The 21,616-nt window shown below is 42.7% G+C and overlaps 2 protein-coding genes across 5 annotated transcripts in view; one reads left to right on the plus strand and one right to left on the minus strand.

The window, feature by feature from the left end:
• The window catches only part of LOC106604910 (mitogen-activated protein kinase 9), a 36,800-nt gene extending 19,502 nt beyond the window's left edge, over positions 1-17,298 (plus strand). For 2 of the 4 annotated variants that reach the window (XM_014200031.3, XM_014200033.3), the window contains exons 6-12: positions 1,611-1,776; positions 9,715-9,786; positions 10,203-10,385; positions 10,805-10,929; positions 12,603-12,666; positions 12,788-12,856; positions 15,409-17,298. In XM_014200031.3, the coding sequence (XP_014055506.1) occupies positions 1,611-1,776; positions 9,715-9,786; positions 10,203-10,385; positions 10,805-10,929; positions 12,603-12,666; positions 12,788-12,856; positions 15,409-15,545 (816 nt within the window). In that variant the 3' untranslated portion in view covers positions 15,546-17,298. Of the gene's footprint in view, positions 1-1,610; positions 1,777-6,723; positions 6,796-9,714; positions 9,787-10,202; positions 10,386-10,804; positions 10,930-12,602; positions 12,667-12,787; positions 12,857-15,408 lie in introns of all 4 variants that reach the window. The other 2 variants (XM_014200034.3, XM_014200035.3) reach the window with 2 other exon arrangements.
• Positions 17,165-20,246, minus strand: LOC106604911 (uncharacterized). The gene is made up of 2 exons (XM_014200036.3): positions 18,937-20,246; positions 17,165-17,976 (listed from the first exon to the last, which is right to left on the minus strand). The coding sequence occupies exons 1-2, from the start codon at positions 19,911-19,913 to the stop codon at positions 17,739-17,741; spliced, it is 1,215 nt and encodes a 404-aa protein (XP_014055511.3). The 5' UTR covers positions 19,914-20,246; the 3' UTR covers positions 17,165-17,738.
• Positions 20,247-21,616: the final 1,370 nt, after the last annotated feature.

Here is a 21,616-nt window from a genome sequence, read left to right on the forward strand (position 1 = left end):
ATCTCAACTTGCACATTCATCTTCTGCACATCTACCATTCCAGTGTATAATTGCTATATTGTAATTACTTCGCCACCATGGCCTATTTATTGCCTTAACTTACCTCATTTGCACTCACTGTATATAGACTTTTTGTTTTCTTTTGTTCTACTGTATTATTGACTGTTTTGTTAATTCCATGTGTAACTCTGTGTTGTGTGTCGAATTGCTACGCTTTATCTTGGAAAGGTCGCCGTTGCAAATGAGAACTTGTTCTCAACTAGCCTACCTGGTGAAATTAAAAAAAGATCAATTTTTTTGGAAAGGCACACACCTGTCTATATAAGGTTCCACCGTTGACAGTGCATGTCAGAGCAAAAACCAAGCCATGAGGTCGAAGGAGGTACAGATCTGGGGAAGGGTACCAAAACATTTCTGCAGCATTGAAGGTCCCCAAAAGCACAGAATCCTCCATTCTTGAATGGAAGAAATTTGGAACCACCAAGACTCTTCCTAGAGCGGGCCACCCGGTCAAACTGAGCAATTGGGGGAGGAGGTCCTTGGTTAGGGAGGTAACCAAGAACCTGATGGTCACTCTGACAGAGCTCTAGAGTTCCTCTGTGGAGATGGAAGAACCTTCCAGAAGAACAACCATCTCTGCAGCACTCCAACAATCAGGCCTTTATGTTAGTAGCCAGACGGAAGCCACTCCTCAGTAAAAGGCACATGACAGCCTGCTTGGAGTTTGCCAAAAGGCACCTAAAGGATTCTCAGACCATGAGAAACAAGATTATCTGGTCTGATGAAACCAAGATTGAACTCTTTGGCCTGAATGCCAAGCGTCATGTCTGGAGGAAACCTGGCACCATCCCTACGGTGAAGCATGGTGGTGGCAGCATTGTGCTGTGGGAATGTTTTTTTAGCGGCAGGGACTGGGAGACTAGTCAGGATTGAAGAAAAGGTGTACGGAGCAAAGTACAGAGATCCTTGATGAAAACCTGCTCAGGAACTCCGACTGGGGCGAGGGTTCACCTTCCAACAGGACAACGACCCTAAGCACACAGCCAAGACCACGCAGGAGTGCCTTCGGGACAAGTCTCTGAATGTCCTTGTGGCCCAGCCATAGCCTGGACTTGAACCCAATCAAACATCTCTGGAGAAACCTGAAAATAGCTGTGCAGTGACGTTCCCAATCCAACGTGACAGAGCTTGAGAGGATCTGCAGAGAAGAATGATGAGAACCCCAAATACAGGTGTGCCAAGCTTGTAGCGTCATACCCAGGAAGACTTGAGGGTGTAATCGCTGCCAATGGTGCTTCACCAAAGTACTGAATAAAGGTTCTGAATACTTAAGTAAATGTGGTATTTTATTTTGAATACATTTGCAAAAAATGTCAAACTTGTTTTTACTTTGTCATTATGGGGTATTGTGTGTAGATTGAGGGGGGGATTGAATCAATTTTAGAATAAGGCTGTAACGTAACAATGTGGAATAAGTCAAGGGGTCTGAATGCCAGTGTCGCATTCCACTACACTCGCATTAACATCTGCTAACCATGTGTATATGACCAATAAAATTTGATTTGATACTTTCCGAATGCGCCGTATGCTCTATCCCTCTCTCCCTATAGGATCTGAAGCCCAGTAACATAGTTGTCAAGTCAGACTGTACTCTGAAGATCCTGGACTTTGGATTGGCCAGAACGGCCTGCACCAACTTCATGATGACCCCTTATGTGGTGACTAGGTACTACAGGGCTCCAGAAGTCATCCTGGGCATGAAGTACAAGGAGAATGGTAAGTGGGAACAAGGCTATGGCTGTGTGTCAAACCACACCCTATTTCCCCTGTAGTGCACTACCCTTGACCCTCTGGCTTTGGTTAAAAGTATTGAACTTGGGAAATGGTGTCATTTAGGACACAGCCTAATGTACAATATGTTTTTGTATCTGCATGCTACAAATCTGACTAACCCACTAACAAGTCCTGGGTCCTGTGTGTATTGTGTACCACTGAACAGAGTTGTCCCATTCCTAAAGGTGCTGATGTGTTATTGATTGGAATTCCTCATAGTGCTGTCAATAGCCACACAGACCAATACCTCACAAGGCTTCTTCTCTCTAAGCTGAGACCTTGAAACTGAGATCCCTTTCTCTAAACAAGGTTCTGGTCATACTGCCAAATTGCAGATGCTGATAGTGAGGATTCATTCAATCAGTCACTTGCATGAACACAGAAATTGGTTTATAGAAAAACAGAACACACAGAAATTGGTTATTAGAGAAGAACAAACATAAAAATGCCCATCACATTCATCTTATCACAATCATTACATTTTAATGTAAGCATTTTGTTTTTTGTTCTATATCATATTTCTTTTCAAGTACGGGAAATCAACACACACAACCAGACACTACAAACCCTTCGTTCTGTGTTATACAATCTAATTAGTATGGTAATACTATCATCGTAATAAAGGTTATACTTCTATTAATGGTAATTCATTTATCAAACATACACAGCATGTTAAATAACACAATTTAGACAAACTAGGAAGAAAAAAAACTTGCTGCAGCCCATTTTGGCAATTTGGCATCCCCAACTTCCAAACAAGTTGCAGGCGTCCCCTCTGGTTGTGGGGAATTATTCTTAGCAACAGTGGCAATGTATTCGGTGAGATCAGTTATTAGGAGAGTGATCTGGGACAAAAGTACAAAATTCATCGCCAATATACACACGCACTATACATGGATTTAGTACTGTAGTGGTGGAGTAGGGGCCTGAGGGTACACTGTGTTGTGAATATACACATTTTAAAAACATTACAATACAAACTGCCTTAATTTCACTGGACCCCAGGAGGAATAACAGCAGCTAATGGGGATCCATAATAAATACAAATGATTGCACAAGTGCCCCCTTGAACTGCCAAGAGATAGTCAAGAGCCTCACTGTTTGCGGAGCCAATTTACGCAATTCTTTAGACATTGCCAATTTTCTCTACGTCTCTAGAGATCTCCCAAATTTGGTCTAGGGCACATGCATATTAACTTTCACAGGGAAGAGAGAGGACACATGTTATAACAGTTTTCACACCAACCTTGATAAGAATGAGATTGCAGCTTGGGCTAACCTTGCCCCAATCTAGTGGCTCTCCTCACATTTTAGGTGTATAGCTCTGTCTATAGAAGCCTCGCCTTTCCAAACCATAATTAGAACTATTGATAAATTGTCCAACCCAAATTTAGAATGGTAGTCCTTAGAACCAACTTGACGCACGATCACTTTAATTTAAGACCCTCAACTTAGCACACACCGATACTGGCAGAATGTACATTGACATACAGTATATTCATCTTATATTTCCAGTATTAACTATTCTCATCCCTTGTGGCAATGACAGATTTGGTATCTCAATTCATTCTTAGTCAAAATAACTATACATTTCTCAGTGTGCAGACTGCCACAATCAACCTGATACTTCAAATAAACAATTTTGGATAAGCCTAAATGAATTACGGGCACAGTGTGCTAAATTGAGGGTCTTAAATTAGTGATCGTGCGTCAAGTTGGTTCTAAGGACTACCATTCTAAAAGGCAGTTGATGGCTTCGACTGGATGCTGTGTACATGCTGGCTCGGACTCCGGTCTCACGGTAGAAGTGGTGAAGGACCATACTGAACGCCATTGCTTCAGCTGGTTGGGGATGGGATGGGATGGGGGGGTTCACACTATTCTTGGTCAAATTATCCCTTCCATGCATGTAGTCACTTTTGGCATAGAGGAGAGACCAGAACAACAGTTTTTAGTTTAGGGCATTTCTGATTCAGGAAATCCAGACGAATTATTTATTGTATGACAAACTGTTACTGCTACCAATATTCTTAATACAGATTTCTAAAACAAATGTCAGAGAATAACAACACAGTTGAAACCATTTTTTTATATATATATCAGCAAAAAAAGGAACAAACCTGTCTTTCAGAGATAATTTGTAAAAATCCAAATAACTTTACAGATCTTCATTGTAAAGGGTTTAAACACTGTTTCCCATGCTTGTTCAATGAACCATAAACAATTAATCAACATGCACATGTGGAACGGTCGTTAAGACACTAACCGCTTACAGACGGTAGGGAATTAAGGTCACAGTTATGAAAACTTAGGACACTAAAGAGACCTTTCTACTGACTCTGAATAACACCAAAAGAAAGATGCCCAGGGTCCCTGCTCATCTGTGTGAATGTGCCTTAGGTATGCTGCAAGAAGGCATTGAGGACTGCAGATGTGGCCATGGCAATAAATTGCAATGGCCGTACTGAGACGCCTAAGACAGTGCTACAGGACGGACAGCTGATCGTCCTCGCAGTGGCAGAGCACGTGTAACAACACCAGCACAGGATCGGTACATCTGAACATCACACCTGCGGGACAGGTACAGGATGGCAACAACTGCCCGAGTTACACCAGGAATGCACAATCCCTCCGTCAGTGCTCAGACTGTCCGCAATAGGCTGAGAGAGGCTGGACTGAGGGCTTGTAGGCCTGTTGTAAGGCAGGTCCTCACCAGACATCACCGGCAACAACGTCGTCTACGGGCACAAACCCACCGTCGCTGGACAGGACTGACTAGTTGCGGTTTTGTCTCACCACGGGTTATGGTCGGATTCGCATTTATCGTCGACGGAATGAGCGTTACACCAAGGCCTGTACTCTGAAGCGGGATCGATTTGGAGGTGGAGGGTCCGTCATGGTCTGGGGCAGTGTGTCACAGCATCATCGGACTGAGCTTGTTGTCATTGCCTGCAATCTCAATGCTGTGCGTTACAGGGAAGACCTCCCTCATGTGTTACCCTTCCTGCAGGCTCATCCCGACCCTCCAGCATGACAATGCTACCATGCACAGAACGAGCAGTATGGCTGATTTCCTGCAAGAGAGGAATGTCAGTGTTCTGCCATGGCCAGCGAAGAGCCTGGATCTCAATCCCATTGAGCAAGGCTGGGACCTGTTGGATCGGAGGGTGAGGGCTTGGTGGAAGAGTGGTGTAACATCTCACAGCAAGAACTGGCAAATCTGGTGCAGTCCATGAGGAGGAGATGCACTTAATACAGCTGGTGGCTACACCAGATACTTACTTTTTGGCCCTCCCTTTGTTCAGGGACACATTATTCCATTTCTGTTAGTCACATGTCTGTGGAACTTGTTCAGTTTGTCTCAGTTCTTGAATGTTATGTTCATACAAATATTTACACATGTTAAGTTTGCTGAAAATAAACGCAGTTGACAGTGAGGATGTTTCTCTTTGTTGGTGAGTTTATTTTAGAGAGAGAGATTTTTCAAATTGGCTTATACTCCCCTATCATCTTGGTGAACTCACTGTAGAGTTACAGGTCAGGGAGTTAGAGGGCTAATCCTAAAGGAGAAATCCCAACCATTCAACAGACCCAATCTGGTGATATGTGTTATTGAAACAAGACAAGAACGAGAAGACCACAGCAATACACATCACTTGATGTGTGGAAAATCCAAATGGATTGAGGTGAACTGTCAACCATTTCCAACATCTTTTTTCCCTTTTTACAGGCAGGCATGTGAAGAAAATCAATTTGCCTATTTACTCTTGTGCATCTTCAACAACTCTCTTTTTACTTACTTTGCACCATATATATCTTCCGTACATATTTAATAACACCACGTATTCAAAAACACCATGTTATTTGTAGTGGCTGCAGACCACGTAGACTTTTCTTATAAATGCCTATAGATGGCTGTTAGCGGGGCTTTCCATGGTACCGTTATGCCCTCGCGCTAGTCTTCTCATAAAACTAGTGAATAGCCTTCTCTCTATAAGACTATGGGTACCTTTTTTTTTTTTTTTTTAATGCGTTATTCACCGTGATTTTATGTTTCATATTTTTATTCAGATTCATTTAAATGGACTTACTGAAATCAGTTGCCGTCCCTCAATTGTTCGCGGATGTCTCCACCTGGGCAGCTCACAGTAAGGGTCTGGGCAGGTCTCATATTTTGGTCAGATGGGAATTTACCCTCAGGCTTCATAAAATGCGCCGGTGGTTTTTCTCGCAGACCTCCACTGGAAATTCTTACACAGGGACACTCTCTAAGTCAATCTTTAAATTAATCATTGTGTATTATCAGCGCACTGGAGAGGTTCCAACAAACTTAATGCACCAAGTACTCATGTCGATTAGGAGCTCTAACTGGGCAGTCCCGTTAGTTCCCTTATATACTAACAAGTTATATTTGCATGATTTTAGCTTATTCATAATTAATGTTTGCTTAATTCATGTGACAGACCAATACCTCACAAGGCTTCTTCTCTCTAAGCTGAGACCTTGAAACTGCAAAATCCCTTTCTCTAAACAAGGTTCTGGGCGTACTGCCAAATTGCAGATACTGAACGAATCCTCACTATCAATCAGTCACTTGCATGAACACAGAAATTGGTTTATAGAAAAGCATCAAACGGAACACAGAAATTGGTTATTAGAGAAGAACAAACATGAAAAATGTCCATCACAGTGGGTTGGTTTTAAAATGGAGTGCTGTTGGTCATGTTTGGTGTGTCCAAGGACCTTGAAGGGTTGGATGAATCTTTTTATTGATCATAGTTAGTGATTCTACTAAACTGTTGTGGTGGCTGATCAAGATTAGATAAGTGACTGATCATGTTTATATTGATGATGGTTGTTGAATGTTGACGGTTCTGTGCTGCTCTGCAGTTGACCTGTGGTCTGTTGGCTGCATCATGGCTGAGATGATTGCACACAAAATCCTCTTCCCTGGAAAAGACTGTATCCTTTGTGCGTGTGAGAGCGTGCGTGTTCGTTCCACTTATGACGCATCACTCTATGAGAATTTGTATGTAGCAGTGTTGCATAGTGAATGGTATTCCATTTATGTTTTTGTTTATCGATGTATAGTAGTCAAACCTACTTCCTGTGTAGGAAGTTAAGGCATATTTTTCCAGTGCATTAGAAGTTTCCTATTGACCTTATCAAAGGAAAATACCTCTAAGTCGTCATCAGGGCTGAAATACAGGAAAGGGGGAGGGGTTTAAGAACATTTGTTAAAGGCACACAGTCCAAAGCAATTACTATCCACGCCCTGACCACATCCTATTGTACCAGCTACACACACTCGTACACATCAGGGTTTGTGTTATCCAGAAATATCCGGCTTTTGGCCTTATTTTATTTAAAAAATGTTAGTAAGCACAATTGGCGGCAGGCTATTGTCTGGGAGAAAAAAATCCAATTGCAAAATAATGCTTTTTTGACTTTGCAGTGGTGGAAAGTACAGTAATTTTCAATTAGGGTATCTGTTTTTAAGTATACTTAAGTATCAAAAGTAAATGTAATTGCTAAAATATACTTAAGTATCAAAAGTATAAATAATTTTACATTCCTTATTAAGCAAACCAAACCGATTAATTTACGGATAGCCAGGGGCACACTCCGACATAATTTACAAATGAAGCATTTGTGTTTAGTGAGTCTGCCAGATAAGATGCAGTAGGGATGACCAGGGATGTTCTCTTGATGTGTGAATTGCACCATTTTCCTGTATTCATAATTTAATGAGTACTTTTGGGTGCCAGGGAAAATGTATGGAGTAAAAAGTTCATTACTGAAGAAAATAATGTAGTGAAGTAAAAGTTGTCAAAAATAGTAAAGTACAGTACTCCCCCCAAAAAATGACTTAAGTAGTACTTTAAACTATTTTTACTTAAGTACTTTACGCCACTGCCTATTTGTTGACGTAAATCCATTTGACCAGTCATGCTTATCGATCTATGGGTTAATTTGCATAATTTAGTGGAATTTAATTGGTACGTGTGTATTTTCGTTATAGATACAGTGCCTTTGAGCGGAAAATCTGTCGGACAGCGATTTTATTATTTCCAACAATTCTCAATGCAATCACGTGTTAAAAATAGTTTTGTGACCACGATTTAAAAATTGCTATTTTTATTCCTCAGCTGGTAATTGAAGCGCGCTTCCCATTCACTATTTAAATGCATTGGCAACGGAAGTCAGGCTTCATCAGCGCGTCACACACCACTTCGCAATGAGCTGGAATCAGTATGCATTTTGAAAATGTATAGCTACTTAATTGTTTAAAACCTGAACATTTTACTACATATTATGAGGCATGTTTTACATTGCTTCAAAGTAGCCTGGGCATATGCCATTGAAACCAGAAGCCCATTTATCTCATGTGCTATAGGTTTTAAATTTACTTCCATTGTCCAGGTAGCCAAATGCCTTGTGCACATTACTGCGCTAATTATGTTAAGAAATAATACTTTACATTTTAAGCTAAATGTTATGATCGGTTGCATCTATTCATTGCTTGTCAACATTATTTTTATATAGCCTAGGCCTAGTGGTTGTATGAATTTGGGATCTATCTTCCTACAACTGTCCCAGAGACTGACTGGGCTATTTATTTCTCGACAAGCTGGCCAATAGAACAGTAAACCTTTCTACTATGGGGAATAGTAGATTGACACAGGCTCATAGGTGACGCATCCATAAGGCTAGGGGAATCTAAGCTTTCCCTAAGTAACTTAAATTATATAGCCTAATTAGCCTACTCCTGTCTATACAGAAATAAAACATAGTTTGGGAAAACAAAATGGCTATTGCTGTAAAGAGAAGACAATGAACATCTGTCTTTTAGTAACCAAATTCTCAACCTAATTGAACAGTAGGCCTATAGCTTATCTTATTTGCACCAGCGGAGAGTGCGCACAGCGCGTGTTCACTCTTTCTCATTGTTCGGTCAGTGCCACTTAAGTTTGTTTTTGGACAATTTCCTCCTCCGGTTTAGATGGATGTCATATTCTATTTGCGTCTCCCCCTTCTCATAGGCCTTTTATATGGACAACGTTGTTTTATCCATTTCAGTGTCAGCAGAGTAGGCTACCTTGTAATTTGTTGTATTAAAAAAAGATTCTGCTTATGTCTCCAGTCCATATAAAGCATAGTAGAATTGCATGAAATGTGTTTTTCCCATGCAAAGAAAGAATAAACGTATCTGATGTAGCCCAGGACTCGACGATATACACGTTCTGTCTTTTTTTTGTACATTTTTTTTGCGAACTGTGACCGAGTTGTTATATTATTAGCCTAAATTATGATGGCCAATCTACTCATCCCATTATGCATAGTAGGCTATCTTACATAAGTCTGTAAATGCGATTATGTATTCAATGCTTTATTTTAAAGGTGCATTTTTCTGGTAAAAATGTGCTGAAACTCAAACGCCACCTATGCATAGGCTGGTGGTTTTGCTGTTCGTTACTCGTCTTGTTGGCTGAGGAAAAGTAAATGTGGACAGTTATTCTCACATCTTCAAAGTGTCCAGTAAGGACACACGTTATTTCATCCTCGACTTGCAAATCGGGAAACCGAAACGGCTGTGTGAGCTGATAAGCAGTGCTCCTAAGCATGTGAGAGGAGCCTGAAAGGCTGTGTTTGAAGTTAGTTAGTCTGTCATTCCCATCCTAATGAGTGCTCTCTGAATGGGAACAGCCTGGTGTATGTCCCTGATCCTGCATTTGAACCATTTCATAACTCTAAAGCATTATTCTGCCATTAACATATAATTTAACCTCTGCCATATGTCTTTCTATGATTTTGATGATTTGTGTTATAAAGACAACCAACCATGTTTGAACATTGTTTTCGATTTCTTCCTGTTCCCAGTGGACATCTGGTCAGTGGGGTGCATCATGGGAGAAATGGTGAAGGGCAACGTTATCTTCCAGGGCACCGACCGTATCCTTCATCCACCTCTCTCCCACTCTTTTTTTTTTTACTTTCTATATCTCACTCCTCCTCATCCCTTTCCTCATCCCTTTCCTCATCCCTCTCCTCATCCCTCTCCTCATCCCTCTATCTCCACTCCTCTCTGACACTTGATTCTTCCATTGTCTCCATAAGTATTTATACTTTGGCTTGCTGTTTGGTTAGATCCACATGGATGATTGAGACCACATTGTGTTTTTCCTCAACCAGTGACCCTTGATCATGAAAGAAGAACTGGGATGACTCCGATTAGCATTTATACTGGCTGCCTGTTTCACCTTTTCTAATGGGATTGGGCTCTGTCTGTCCTGTCTGTCTTCTTCACACATTTTTTAGTTGATGTAGTACACACACCCATGTTCTCCTTAACTGTGGTGCCTGTCCAGACATAGACCAGTGGAACAAGGTGATTGAGGTGCTGGGTACTCCCTCCATGGAGTTTATGAACCGGCTGATGGAGACGGTGAGGAACTATGTGATGAACAAGCCTCAATACCCAGGGGTCAACTTCGCTGAACTATTTCCTGACTGGGCCTTCCCCTCTGATTCCGAACACGACAGACTCAAGAGTAAGATATCTCCCCACTGACCTTTGTTTTTATTTTTTACTTTTATTTTAGTTCTTGGTCCTGGAGGGCTCTAGTATCTCAGGCTTTTGCTCTAGCCCATCACTGAGACACCAGATTCAGCTGACCAAGGCCATAGTGATGAATGGATAAGCTGAAACCGGTGTGTTAGTGCTGGGCTGGAATAAAATATCACTCACATTGTAGAGCAGGAGTGAAGAACACTATCCAGCGACATGTGTGTTGCTGTATCAAATCGATCTAGTTGAAAGCTGGATCAGTATTCTTACCTAACACCTTGTGTGGGCTTAAGCGGTCACATAGAGACCACGGGGGTCTATCTTAATGAAATGATGTCAAGATAGTCTTGGTTGCTGTAGAAACAGTGCAGTGAATGTGCCATTCTCTCATTTCCATGACAGCGGGTCAAGCTCGGGACCTGCTGTCCAAAATGCTGGTGATCGATCCCGAGAGCCGCATCTCTGTGGAAGAGGCCCTGAATCACCCGTATATCCATGTGTGGTACGATCCAGGAGAGGCAGATGCGGTGAGTGGACTGTTCCACATTTTTGAGAGATGTATACAGTTGAAGTCGGAAATTTACATACACTTAGGTTGGACTCATTAACTTGTTTTTCAACCACTCCAGAAATTTCTTAACAAACAATAGTTTTGGCAAGTCGGTTAGGACCTCTACTTTGTGCATGACGCAAGTAATTTTTCAAACAATTGTTTACAGACAGATTATTTCACTATCACAATTCCAGTGGGTCAGAAGTTTACATACACTAAGTTCACTGTGCCTTTAAACAGTTTGGAAAATTCCCGAAAACAATGTCATGGCTTTAGAAGCTTCTGATTAGCTTAATTGACATAATTTGAGTCAATTGGAGGTGTACCTGTGGATGTATTTCAAGGTCTACCTTCAAACTCAGTGCCTCTTTGCGTGACATCATGGGAAAATCAAAAGAAATCAGACAGAGAAAAAAAATGTAGACCTCCACAAGTCTGGTTCATCCTTGGGAGCAATTTCCAAACGCCTGAAGGTACCACGTTCATCTGTACAAACAATAGTACGCAAGTATAAACACCATGGGGCCACACAGGCGTAATACCGCTCAGGAAGGAGACGTGTTCTGTCTCCTAGAGATGAACGTACTGTGGTGCGAAAAGTGCAAATCAATCCCAGAACAACAGCAAAGGACCTTGTGAAGATGCTGGAGGAAACGGGTACAACGGTATCTATATCCACAGTAAAACGAGTCCTATATCGACAGAACCTGAAAGACCGCTCAGCAACGAAGAAGCCACAGCTCTAAAACCGCCATAAAGCCAGGCTACGGTTTGCAACTTCACATGGGGACGAAGATCGTCATTTTTGGAGAAATGTCCTCTGGTCTGATGAAACAAAAATAGAACTGTTTGGCCATAATGACCATCATTATGTTTGGAGTAAAAATGGGGAGGCTTGCAAGCCGAAGAACAACATCCCAACTGTGAAGCACGGGGGTGGCAGCATCATGTTGTGGGGGTGCTTTGCTGCAGGAGGGACTGGTGCACTTCACAAAATAGATGACATCATGAGGCAGGAAAATTATGTGGATATATTGAAGCAACATCTCAAGACAGTCAGGATGTTAAAGCTTTGTCGCAAATGGGTCTTCAAAATGGACAATGACCCCAAGCATACTTCCAAAGTTGTGGCAAAATGGCTTAAGGACAACAAGGTCAAGGTATTGGGGTGGCCATCACAATCCCTGACTTCAATCATATAGAAAATGTGTGGGCAGAACTGAAAGTGTGTGCGAGCAAGGAGGCCCACAAACCTGACTCAGTTACACCAGCTCTGTCAGGAGGAATGGGCCAAAATTCACCCAACTTATTGTGGGAAGCTTGTGGAAGGCTACCCGTAACGTTTGACCCAAGTTAAACAATTTAAAGGCAATGCTACCAAATTCTAATTGAGTATGTAAACGACTGGCCCACTGGGAATGTGATGAAAGAAAGAAATAATTTGCTGTACTATTATTTTGACATTTCATATTCTTAAAATAAAGTGGTGATCCTAACTGACCTAAGACAGGGAATTTTTACTAGGATTAAATGTCAGGAATTGTGAACTGAGTTTAAATGTATTTTGCTAAAGTGTGTATATATGGGGAATACATTTTGTTTGGTCTGATATGTGTGTCACTGTGTTGTCTATGTTGTATCTAATAGCCTCCCCCACAGATCTGTGACAAGCAGCTAGAGGAGAGGGAACACAGCATCGAACAGTGGAAAGGTAGGGAGTGGCTCCCTCTAGGGACAGAACTCTCACCTGTTCTGATACAGTACATTACCACACACACACACACAGTGTAGATGACTGTACATGGATGAAATGAATCACTCTTTCTCCTCAGAGCTCATTTATGAAGAATTGATAGACTGGGAGGAGAGGAACAAGAATGGAGTGATGAAAGAAGAGTCAGGTAACTCTTTACACAATACACAGATACAAGATCACATCTTAATGTACTATATAACAAGTCCTCTAGGTCTGTTGTGACTGTTTCTGTGACACAGTGGTGAATGTTAGTGGACCGGGCCCCAGGGTTGGGGTTAATTGCACAAATTCGATTGTAATTTAAGTTCAGTCTTTGAATTCAGAGAGAATTCAACTCCTCAATTTTAATGTTAAGTAAATTCCAAGAATGACATTCCCAATTCAATATTATCCCCAATAATTCCAATTTAGAATTCAAATCCCTCATCATGTCACTGTTCAGACAGCCTAGCTATAATGGAAATAAAAGTTTAAATGTTTTTAAACCAATCCTGCTGTCCATTTTTGATACTAAGTGCGCTGATTCCATCAACTGGGAAATGTACAAATATTCAATTCCAAGAAAAAAAAATTGAAATTCTAACAGTCTAATTCCAATTAAATTCCGCAACTTGAAGGTTGTTGAAATTCAAATTTCAATTCAACGTAACTTCTCCACTTCAAGAATTGAATTGAAATGTCTAATTAAAATGGAATTGACCCCAACCCTGGTGGACCCTGCCAGGTATTAGGGATGGGCATGGTTATTCGCATATTCTAATATCCAAATGAACATTAGTATTCAAAACAACACAAAATGGGCCTATTTTAACAATGAAAAATTGTTACACACAAGGATATACAATGCCACTTGAAAATCTTAATTAAATATAACCACAAAAATGTAGTGTTTATGTACATGCATTGAGCTACTGCTGCTTCAGATGGTTTTGAAAGTAAATTGTTTACTGTTGCCAACGGTAAATGTAGCCTACAGTTCTGAGGATGCATAAAATGATTTTGTTTGAATTTAAAGCAAATTTTCTCTCACATGGGCTATGGGTTGCATTTACATGAAAAAGCGTTTTACTATAATAGCGCATTTAGCCCACTGGTTGGCTCTGACAATGGTATGCTATTTTCCTCACTTCAAATAGCAGTTAGCCTATAGTCGCGCACCAACAGACGGTGCATAAGACCTGACACAGATCAATGCAAAACACCTTTTGAAACAGAATTAGTTCTATTATGGGGAACGTCAGACTTCTCTTTCACTGTTGCTGTTAGCCTAGGCTACTGTTAGCCAAAAACACTGGAGAATAGCACCCTGAAAACAACTGCTGTTGTGGCATTATGCGTCATTCTGATTGTTCTAGAGTGTAACTTATTTTTTTATTAAAAAGAAATTGGCTCATGGTATTATTTGAATAGTGATATTTAAATGTCCATCCCTACCTGGTGTGTGTATATAGTAGACCAGTGGTCACTAACCTGTGGATCGAGATCAACTCGTTGGTCTTCAAGGCATTCCTCATCGATCACCAAACATTTCTGTACAGAAGGTTGCGTTCTTTTCTTTATTTTATGTTGTGCTGTTGGCCGAAGGTGTACTTGATTCGGAATCCCTGCACACTGGGTAGGCAAAGTTTACCCATTTGGAACCATTTCATTTGTCTAAAAAGACAAACTCCGCCTTCCCGGTGGACCGGCTAAAGGGAGTGCGCCTACTGCGCTGGCCAATCGGATAGCTTAAATCACCTTGCCAACAGCTTCCCCCGGCCACAAAGTTTTATACTAGCCTACGTGACATTTCATGACTTAAAACCATGACCAGAGAGAGACTGTCAATTAGTTTTTTTTGTGAGTTCATATCTTTAAGTTTTTATTCAACACTACTACAAAACATAAAATGCGCTTCTCCCTATGTCCACTCGCGCTGCAGCTGCAATGAATTAGTAGCTATGCTTTTTAAAATTATTATTGTTATTAGCAGCTCGTCATGTCTAATTTATTATTATTTCATTTTCTCTGGTCATAGGAACAACATGAATTTGTGCATGAGACAGATCAACTAAAATGTTTATCACATGAGGTGCGACTCGAGTTTCGCCATCAGATGGAAGACTGTCCCCCCTCTCTGGTCAGTCTCACCAGAGGAAAGGAAGGAGAGAGCAGGGACCGTGAGAGGCGGACCCTCTGCTGCTCTCTCCCTCCCTCCGCTGAGACTAATGTGTTCAAAACAACTGGGAACTCGGAAATGTCCTACTTCTGACTTCAGTGCGTTCAAGACAATTGGGAAGTCGGGGGGAAAATAATTTGATCCGTCTGGGGAAACATTGTTTTGAACGGTCATCCAACTCTGAATTTCAATTCGGAAACTCGGGCATCTTTTCTAGAGCTCCGACCTGAAGATCAAGTGCTACACCAACTGATCTATTTTATTATCAAAGCTTGAGTTTTGAAATATAATATGGTCTGAGATGAACAATATTGCTAAGCATTTAGCCAATATGTTGTGATGTATTAGGCCTACTGTTCCTACAGAACAGTTTTTATTAGGTTGTTAAAAAAATTTTTTTTTAGCTGAACAGTAAATCTCGGCTTGCTTTTTGACTGCGAAAGTGATCTTGAAAAGGTTGGTGACCACTGCATTAGACATACCGTATAAACCCTATTATATTTTTTTTCTCTCTCGCTGTCTGTTTGTCTTTGTGATAGAGGCAGTGACGGGGTTGGCCTCCCAGTTGTCCTCAGCCAATGACATCTCGTCCATGTCAACAGAGCAAACCCTGGCCTCAGACACTGACAGCAGCAGCATTGACACACTCACTGGACCCCTGGACGAGAGCCAATGATATCGCACCAGGAAGTGTATCTGTTTCTATTTTCTAGCTTGCTTTGTCTCGCTCACCTCTTTATATTTCTTTCCGTCTTCTTTTTTTTCTTTTTCTCTAACTTCCATGCATAGGTCTATTTTTCTAAAGAAAAATTGTGTGATCTTGGACACGTATAGTTTAGCTGTAACCCCAGAGCAGTGTTTCACTTCTATCCTAAGCCTTATTTTTCTGACTGTGTGTAAGAGGCGCAAGTTACAATATCTATATTGGGTTAATAACCTTTTTATTAATATTTGAAGTATTCTGTAATATTCTTCCATTTTGAATCTGTCTTGAGAATTCTTGGCAAGGGACTTGATATTTACTTTGCCTACTTTTTTTTTTTTTTTTCCAATTAAGGTTACAAAGATTTTAACCTAAAGACAGGAGTGTCATTAGATTTGAGCAGCTGCTTTCTGCATGCTACAGCGACACAAACAAGGCTCTGGTCACATTATCAAACCATCAAATGTTCATCTGATGAGCAACCACTAATCACATTTTTTTTTTAGATTGTTTTAGTTAGGTAGCAGTGTTCAGAACAAGTGAGAGTGGTGCCTGTGTTGAGTATAGTGTTTTAATTGTCTTGAGTGATGTGGCTTGGAGCTGTTACTCCTCCTGACCTCCAGGGGTGGCTGTGGTTTCAATGTTAAGGTTTTATTTCCTTATAAATGTACTGTATGTAATAGTATCAAGCTAAAGCTCTGATCATGCACGTAGATATGTAGCTAGGCATATTTGTTTATTAGACATTCAATGTACCCATAGAAACATCTTCATATAGTACAATCAACCCGTATGCCATAAGGTACAATGTGTATATTGAAATATCATTATCCTGTACATTTTGAGAGTACAAAAAACAGGTCCATGTGTTTTAGTTTGAGTTCTTTGCTAAATGTTGCACACCACTGACGATGTTTGACCCATACAAAACAAGACCCTTGTGAAACGTTTTATTGATGATCAAATGCATGGGGTCAAATGCATGGGGCCTCTTATTCTAAACCATTCCATCAGTACTGGAAATCATGACATAAAACATATATTGAAATTTAGTATCTAGAGATGTAGCAACTTAACAATGGTTGTTCAACTTGCATGGCGGCACATGCACTGTACTTTTCTCATGTGTGTGCTATATCGGTACCATGCTGTCCTCTCATCGTTCCTCTAATGGATTTTGCTCCTTCAAGACAAGGACAACCACATTAGTAGATGAATGCCTATATGGACCTGAAGGACACTGACAGTGGTGGAGCACAGCTGTTGGTTTGGAATGTGGACATGTCACATAACTGTCCAATACCTAGTGTGATTCTGGACCTTGAAGTTCTGGAGCAGAACTCTGAGCATAGATAGAACTAAACAGAGTTTGATGAAAAGTAACTCTGTTGAATGATGGATATGCACAAACAGACATGATGTAATCAGATGAGGACTGTACTCCATATTTGTTTTCCTTTCAAACCATGACAACCTTTTTCATTCATCATGCCTTAAATGACCAGAGGAGTGTCCAGCTCACTCTTTACATCCTATTTGATAAGGACTGAGGTGTGTGTACCATGTTTAAAATATTCACTGTGTACAAACTGTACATTTCATGGTTTATCTTGTTCATTTCCTTTTATTTTCATAATGTACTGTCTGCAATGGCATGCTGTTTCACAATACCACTTTGCCTTCATGTTGTCCTTCCCCATCAATTAAAAGTGGACAACTCAAAGAATGTGATGTTAATTGCTGTAAATGCAGAGGTACTGTACATCAATACCAGTTCAGAACCTTCCAGATGTGTGAGCGCCTCTTGCACTTCCCCACCGAACTGGCAAATCGGCTGTTTCAGATCCCGACCCAGCACTAGAAAGTGCTAATAGAGAGGTGTGATATAATCATCAAAGATGAGGCAAACATGACGTAAGATAAAGGTGTATGAGCCCGTGGTCTGAATCCATGGACAATATACTGTAGCTTATGAATATGCACATTTATGATAATTAACCTTTCCATAATCCATTAGAATTCCTAAAGGCTTCATACTCGAATGTTTCCTCTCCAGCTGGCCTTAAAGATTGTGTAAATAGTCTTAAAGACAGAGTTGTGTCTTATCACTTCCAATCTCACCATACATACTTCATTCCCTCCCACACATACAGCCAAAGGTCAGTGTCAGAAACTCCTGACGATTTTCTCCGTCTTCTTGGCCTCGTTGCTGAGCTCTCCGAAGGTGTCAAAGAACTGCTCCATCTCCCTCTGCAGGGCTGCGTTTCGGAGGTCTGCTGCAGCCCGGCCCCTCTCTGACTCCAAGATCTTAGCCTGGACCACAGAGTACCACCGCCTCTGCTGAGCCAGGTTAGCCCTCAGGTCAAGCACCTCTACCTGGAGAGCCTCGTTCCTCTCTTCCAGACTGGGGGGGGGGGGGGGGGAGAGAGAAGGTTAGGTAAATGTGGGGGACACAGTAACTCTGCTGAGCCAGGTTAGTCCTCAGGTCAAACACCTCTCCCTGTGGCACCTCACTCCTCTGTTCCAGACTGTTAGTGAGAATCTCAATTGCATTTCCTTGGTTCATTGCATCCTCTCGCCTCTTGAAATGGCAAGGCGAAGGCATGAGGGATCAGGGAGAATCTCAATTCTATTTCCTTAAGTGTTCGAAGGAGAGAATGGGTAAGGGGGACAGGAGGAGGAGAGCGAAAAGGGTAAGGAAGAGAGAGGTCCTGAGCCAACACCTCGATCGAGTACCCTTTGGGGGCATCCATCTTGGGTTTAGGTTAGGGTTAAGGGTGATGAATTAGCCTATGTGACAGTCAGACATTCTTTGTCTCTGTGTACTGTATGCTCCTAATTTTAGTTGTATGGCCAGTTAGTCTCAATTTGACCAGGCATCCCCTGTCTGTCTATATCAGTACTAGTGAGGTATGTGTTAGTGTCTAGGTTAGCCCAGACCCTTCCTATAGCTCTTTTTCCATCCACCGCTACACAAACAGTCATGGCCTCATTGTGTTTTTAAGCATAATATTACTCCACCCGAAGAAACAATTTCATGAAGTGTGTAATTGTCGGTTTTGAATTCCGGTGTTTTTTTAATATGGCATTCATTCCTTGTGTGCGTACTAATGACATGTCAAATAAATATAGAAGAGAATGCAGGAAAATGTTTGTGGAATATTCCATGACTGATCTCTGTCAGTAAACAGGATGGGGGGGGGGGTCATATCTGGATAGAAAGCCTTTGCAACTCCTTATCACTGAAAGTACACAGAGAAATCATGTAACTCCAAAAGCAAGCCAAAATGTGCTTGTCACCATGTTTTTTAAAAATTATTATTATATGTGTGCACATTAGATGATGATGATATGAAGTTCTTACCTGTGTATGCGTTCCTCATACTCCTCTCTCTGCCTGGCTATCTGCTGCTGGAGGCTGGTGAGGAGGCTGCGGAGGGCGCTGGCTGAGGGGTCTGCCAAGGGCAGGGGAGGGGGAACCCGGGCCCCAGGGACAGGGATAGGACCAGAAGGCTGGAGAGGCTCTACTGGATGGGCGGCAGAAGCCTGTAGAGGTGGGACAAGGGGCTGGAGATGGGAGAAGTTATCTGGTCGATGGGGTTGTGGTTGGATCAATGGCTGGAGTTGGAACGTGGGCTCGTCCTGGTTAAAGTCCAGGTCTTGGTACTGGTCTGGTCCATTGCTGGCGCTGCTCCCTGCAAGGAGGATTTCACAGGAAGACCAGGAGCTACTCTCCCCGCTGACCCCTCCATCCTCCATCAACACCGAGACCGGCACCGGGATCCTCGGGAAGCGCTGGGGCGTGGGGAAGGTCACAGTGGTTTCCATGGCAGCGTCCTCGGTGGGGGTCACAGCGTGGAGGTTGTCGTAGACGGAAAGAGCGCTCTCGTGTGTGTCGCTGTGGCTCGGGCTGGGGCTCTGCTGATGCCGAACGCTCTCCACCTCCTGCACTCCCTTATTCCCTCCTCCTCTCTCTCGTCCTCTCTCTCCTCTGTTTGTCCCCATGTCCCAGCCCTGCCTTCCCAGGCCTCCCCAGCTGCAGTGACTGTGAGCTGGCAGCACGCCAGCCCCTCTCACCCCTCCTCTTCCATCTCTCCCCCTTCCCAGTGTGGGAACCACAGCTGCAGCTGGGGCCAGGCCAGGGGGGGAGGAGGGGTGAAGGATTCCGGTTACAGCAGGGTTGCAAAGTCCCCCACATTCCCTTTTTATTTCCTTCTCCATCTCCCTAAACCCTCTATCCCTCCCTCTCCCGGCATGGGGTAGACAGTTGTCGTACAGGGGGTCGGTGGAGCAGGAGCTGGCTGTGGTGGGGGTTTCGGTGGGCAGGCAGGGCAGCTCCATGTCACTACCTCACCCTAGGGGGGTCCGGCACGGTGGGGGGGGGGGGTGCTGAGGGTTCGAGGGGTGCAGTAGTGAAACCTTGCTCTGCTGTCAGTTTAGTCAAGGAGAGATCTGAAATCTGGTTGTAAGTGTCTGGAGGTGTAAGGGAGGGTCCCTGCTGGCTGTCCCCTGGAAGGAGTGCCGCGTCCTTGGGAGGGAAGTTTGTGTAGGACCCCCTGCCTGGTTCTCCTCGGTGTCCTTGGCGCGGCTGGTGGGCGGCAGGTAGCAGGAGTACTGTGGCCGTCTGAGGAAAGGACTGCAGCTCTCACTCAGCAGCTGTGTGGAATAGTGTGTGTGTGTGTGTGTGTGTGTGTGTGTCTTTAAGCAGCCCTGACTTCAGCTGTTGCACCATAACAGCTCCTGAGGGAGTGACCAGAGTGTAACTCAGCCTGGCTCATTCCTGAAGACACACACATTCAGAACTAGCTACAACCACAAAAATAGATACTGTATGTGGGCACACACACTGCAATAAACCCCCCGACACTGGAGAGGAATGAAAGTGGTTGCCAGGCAATGCTTCCTGATTGGAGCATACAGGGTTAGACACTCCCCTTTTACCGGGGTACAATGGCACAAATGCTGGCACACTTCTGGCCTGGCTTACACGTCACCGTGTCAATTGACACTCAGTTCCCCTTTCCCCTTTTCTTGTGGCAACAGGTCACAAATCTTGCTGCTGTGATTGCACACTGGTATTTCACCCAATAGATATGGTAGTTTCTCTATCTCAGTCAATCTGTTTCTCCTTCCCTGTTTGTTTATCTCTCTCTATCCCCTCCCCCTTTCTCTCTCCCACACTCTCTTGGTTTATGGCACCTGTCCATGTTAATGCTGTGGGATGCAGTGAACCAAGTGTCAGGCGCATTTAACAGTGTGAGGAGAGTGATGGTGGTCAGTCACCCCACAGTTTAGCCCAGGCCATTCAGCTGATCTATGGAGGGTACTCGCACGCACACACGCTCACACAGAGCGTACTCAGAACCAGTGGGCGGCTACCAACATAGCGTACAGGAAACGAATCATACAGTCTCACAACTCCTAGACTATAGCTTTTACCCTGAGTACACAGAGTGGGAGAGAGGGAATTTAGACTGAGATGTTGGTTTACTGTATAGTGAAAATGTGATAAGTAGAAGAGGGTTTATTTTACAGTTTAACTAGAGAGAGAAATGAGGTTGGAGACAGAAGCAGAGAGAGATACAGCTTCCCTATTATGAGTCACTTAAACATTGGCAAAGAGAAACATTTAATTAGAACTGAATGCTTTTAGTACAGTTTGTTAATGCACCTTACTCACTGCAGGCTAGAGAGCTGAGTTCTGGAGGTAAGCCATAGCCACCTACACACACACACACACACAGATGTTGCTATGGAACATTTGACCACCAGATGGGGCTATTAGCTATTTTATATGGAAAGTGTGTTTTCAATGGGTGGTGTACCTTGTCGTCAGCAAAAATGTAACAGGCAGGAATTGCTTCCATCATCTTCCAAACCTAATCTGAATCACAGTATCCGTTTTCTAGCACTGTACATGAAACGTAGGTGCTCGGTTTGTTTCTCTTTTTTTAAATCCATGAATGGTTGGTAGGACCCTACTTGTCTAATGAAGGACAAAGAGCTATCAGGACACATTCTCTCTTTAACCACCAGCTTCTCCC

The sequence above is a fragment of the Salmo salar genome, chromosome 05 (genome assembly GCF_965601325.2).
Source record: "Salmo salar chromosome 05, fSalSal1, whole genome shotgun sequence".
Lineage (NCBI taxonomy): Eukaryota > Metazoa > Chordata > Actinopteri > Salmoniformes > Salmonidae > Salmo > Salmo salar.

Bases quoted from the DNA above. Each gene is read 5' to 3' on its own strand.
- LOC106604911 (XM_014200036.3), bottom strand. From the start codon at position 19,913: ATGGAGCTGCCCTGCCTGCCCACCGAAACCCCCACCACAGCCAGCTCC. The intron at 17,977-18,936 runs GTAAGAACTTCA...CCCCCCCCCCAG, and splicing joins TATGAGGAACGCATACACAG to TCTGGAAGAGAGGAACGAGG.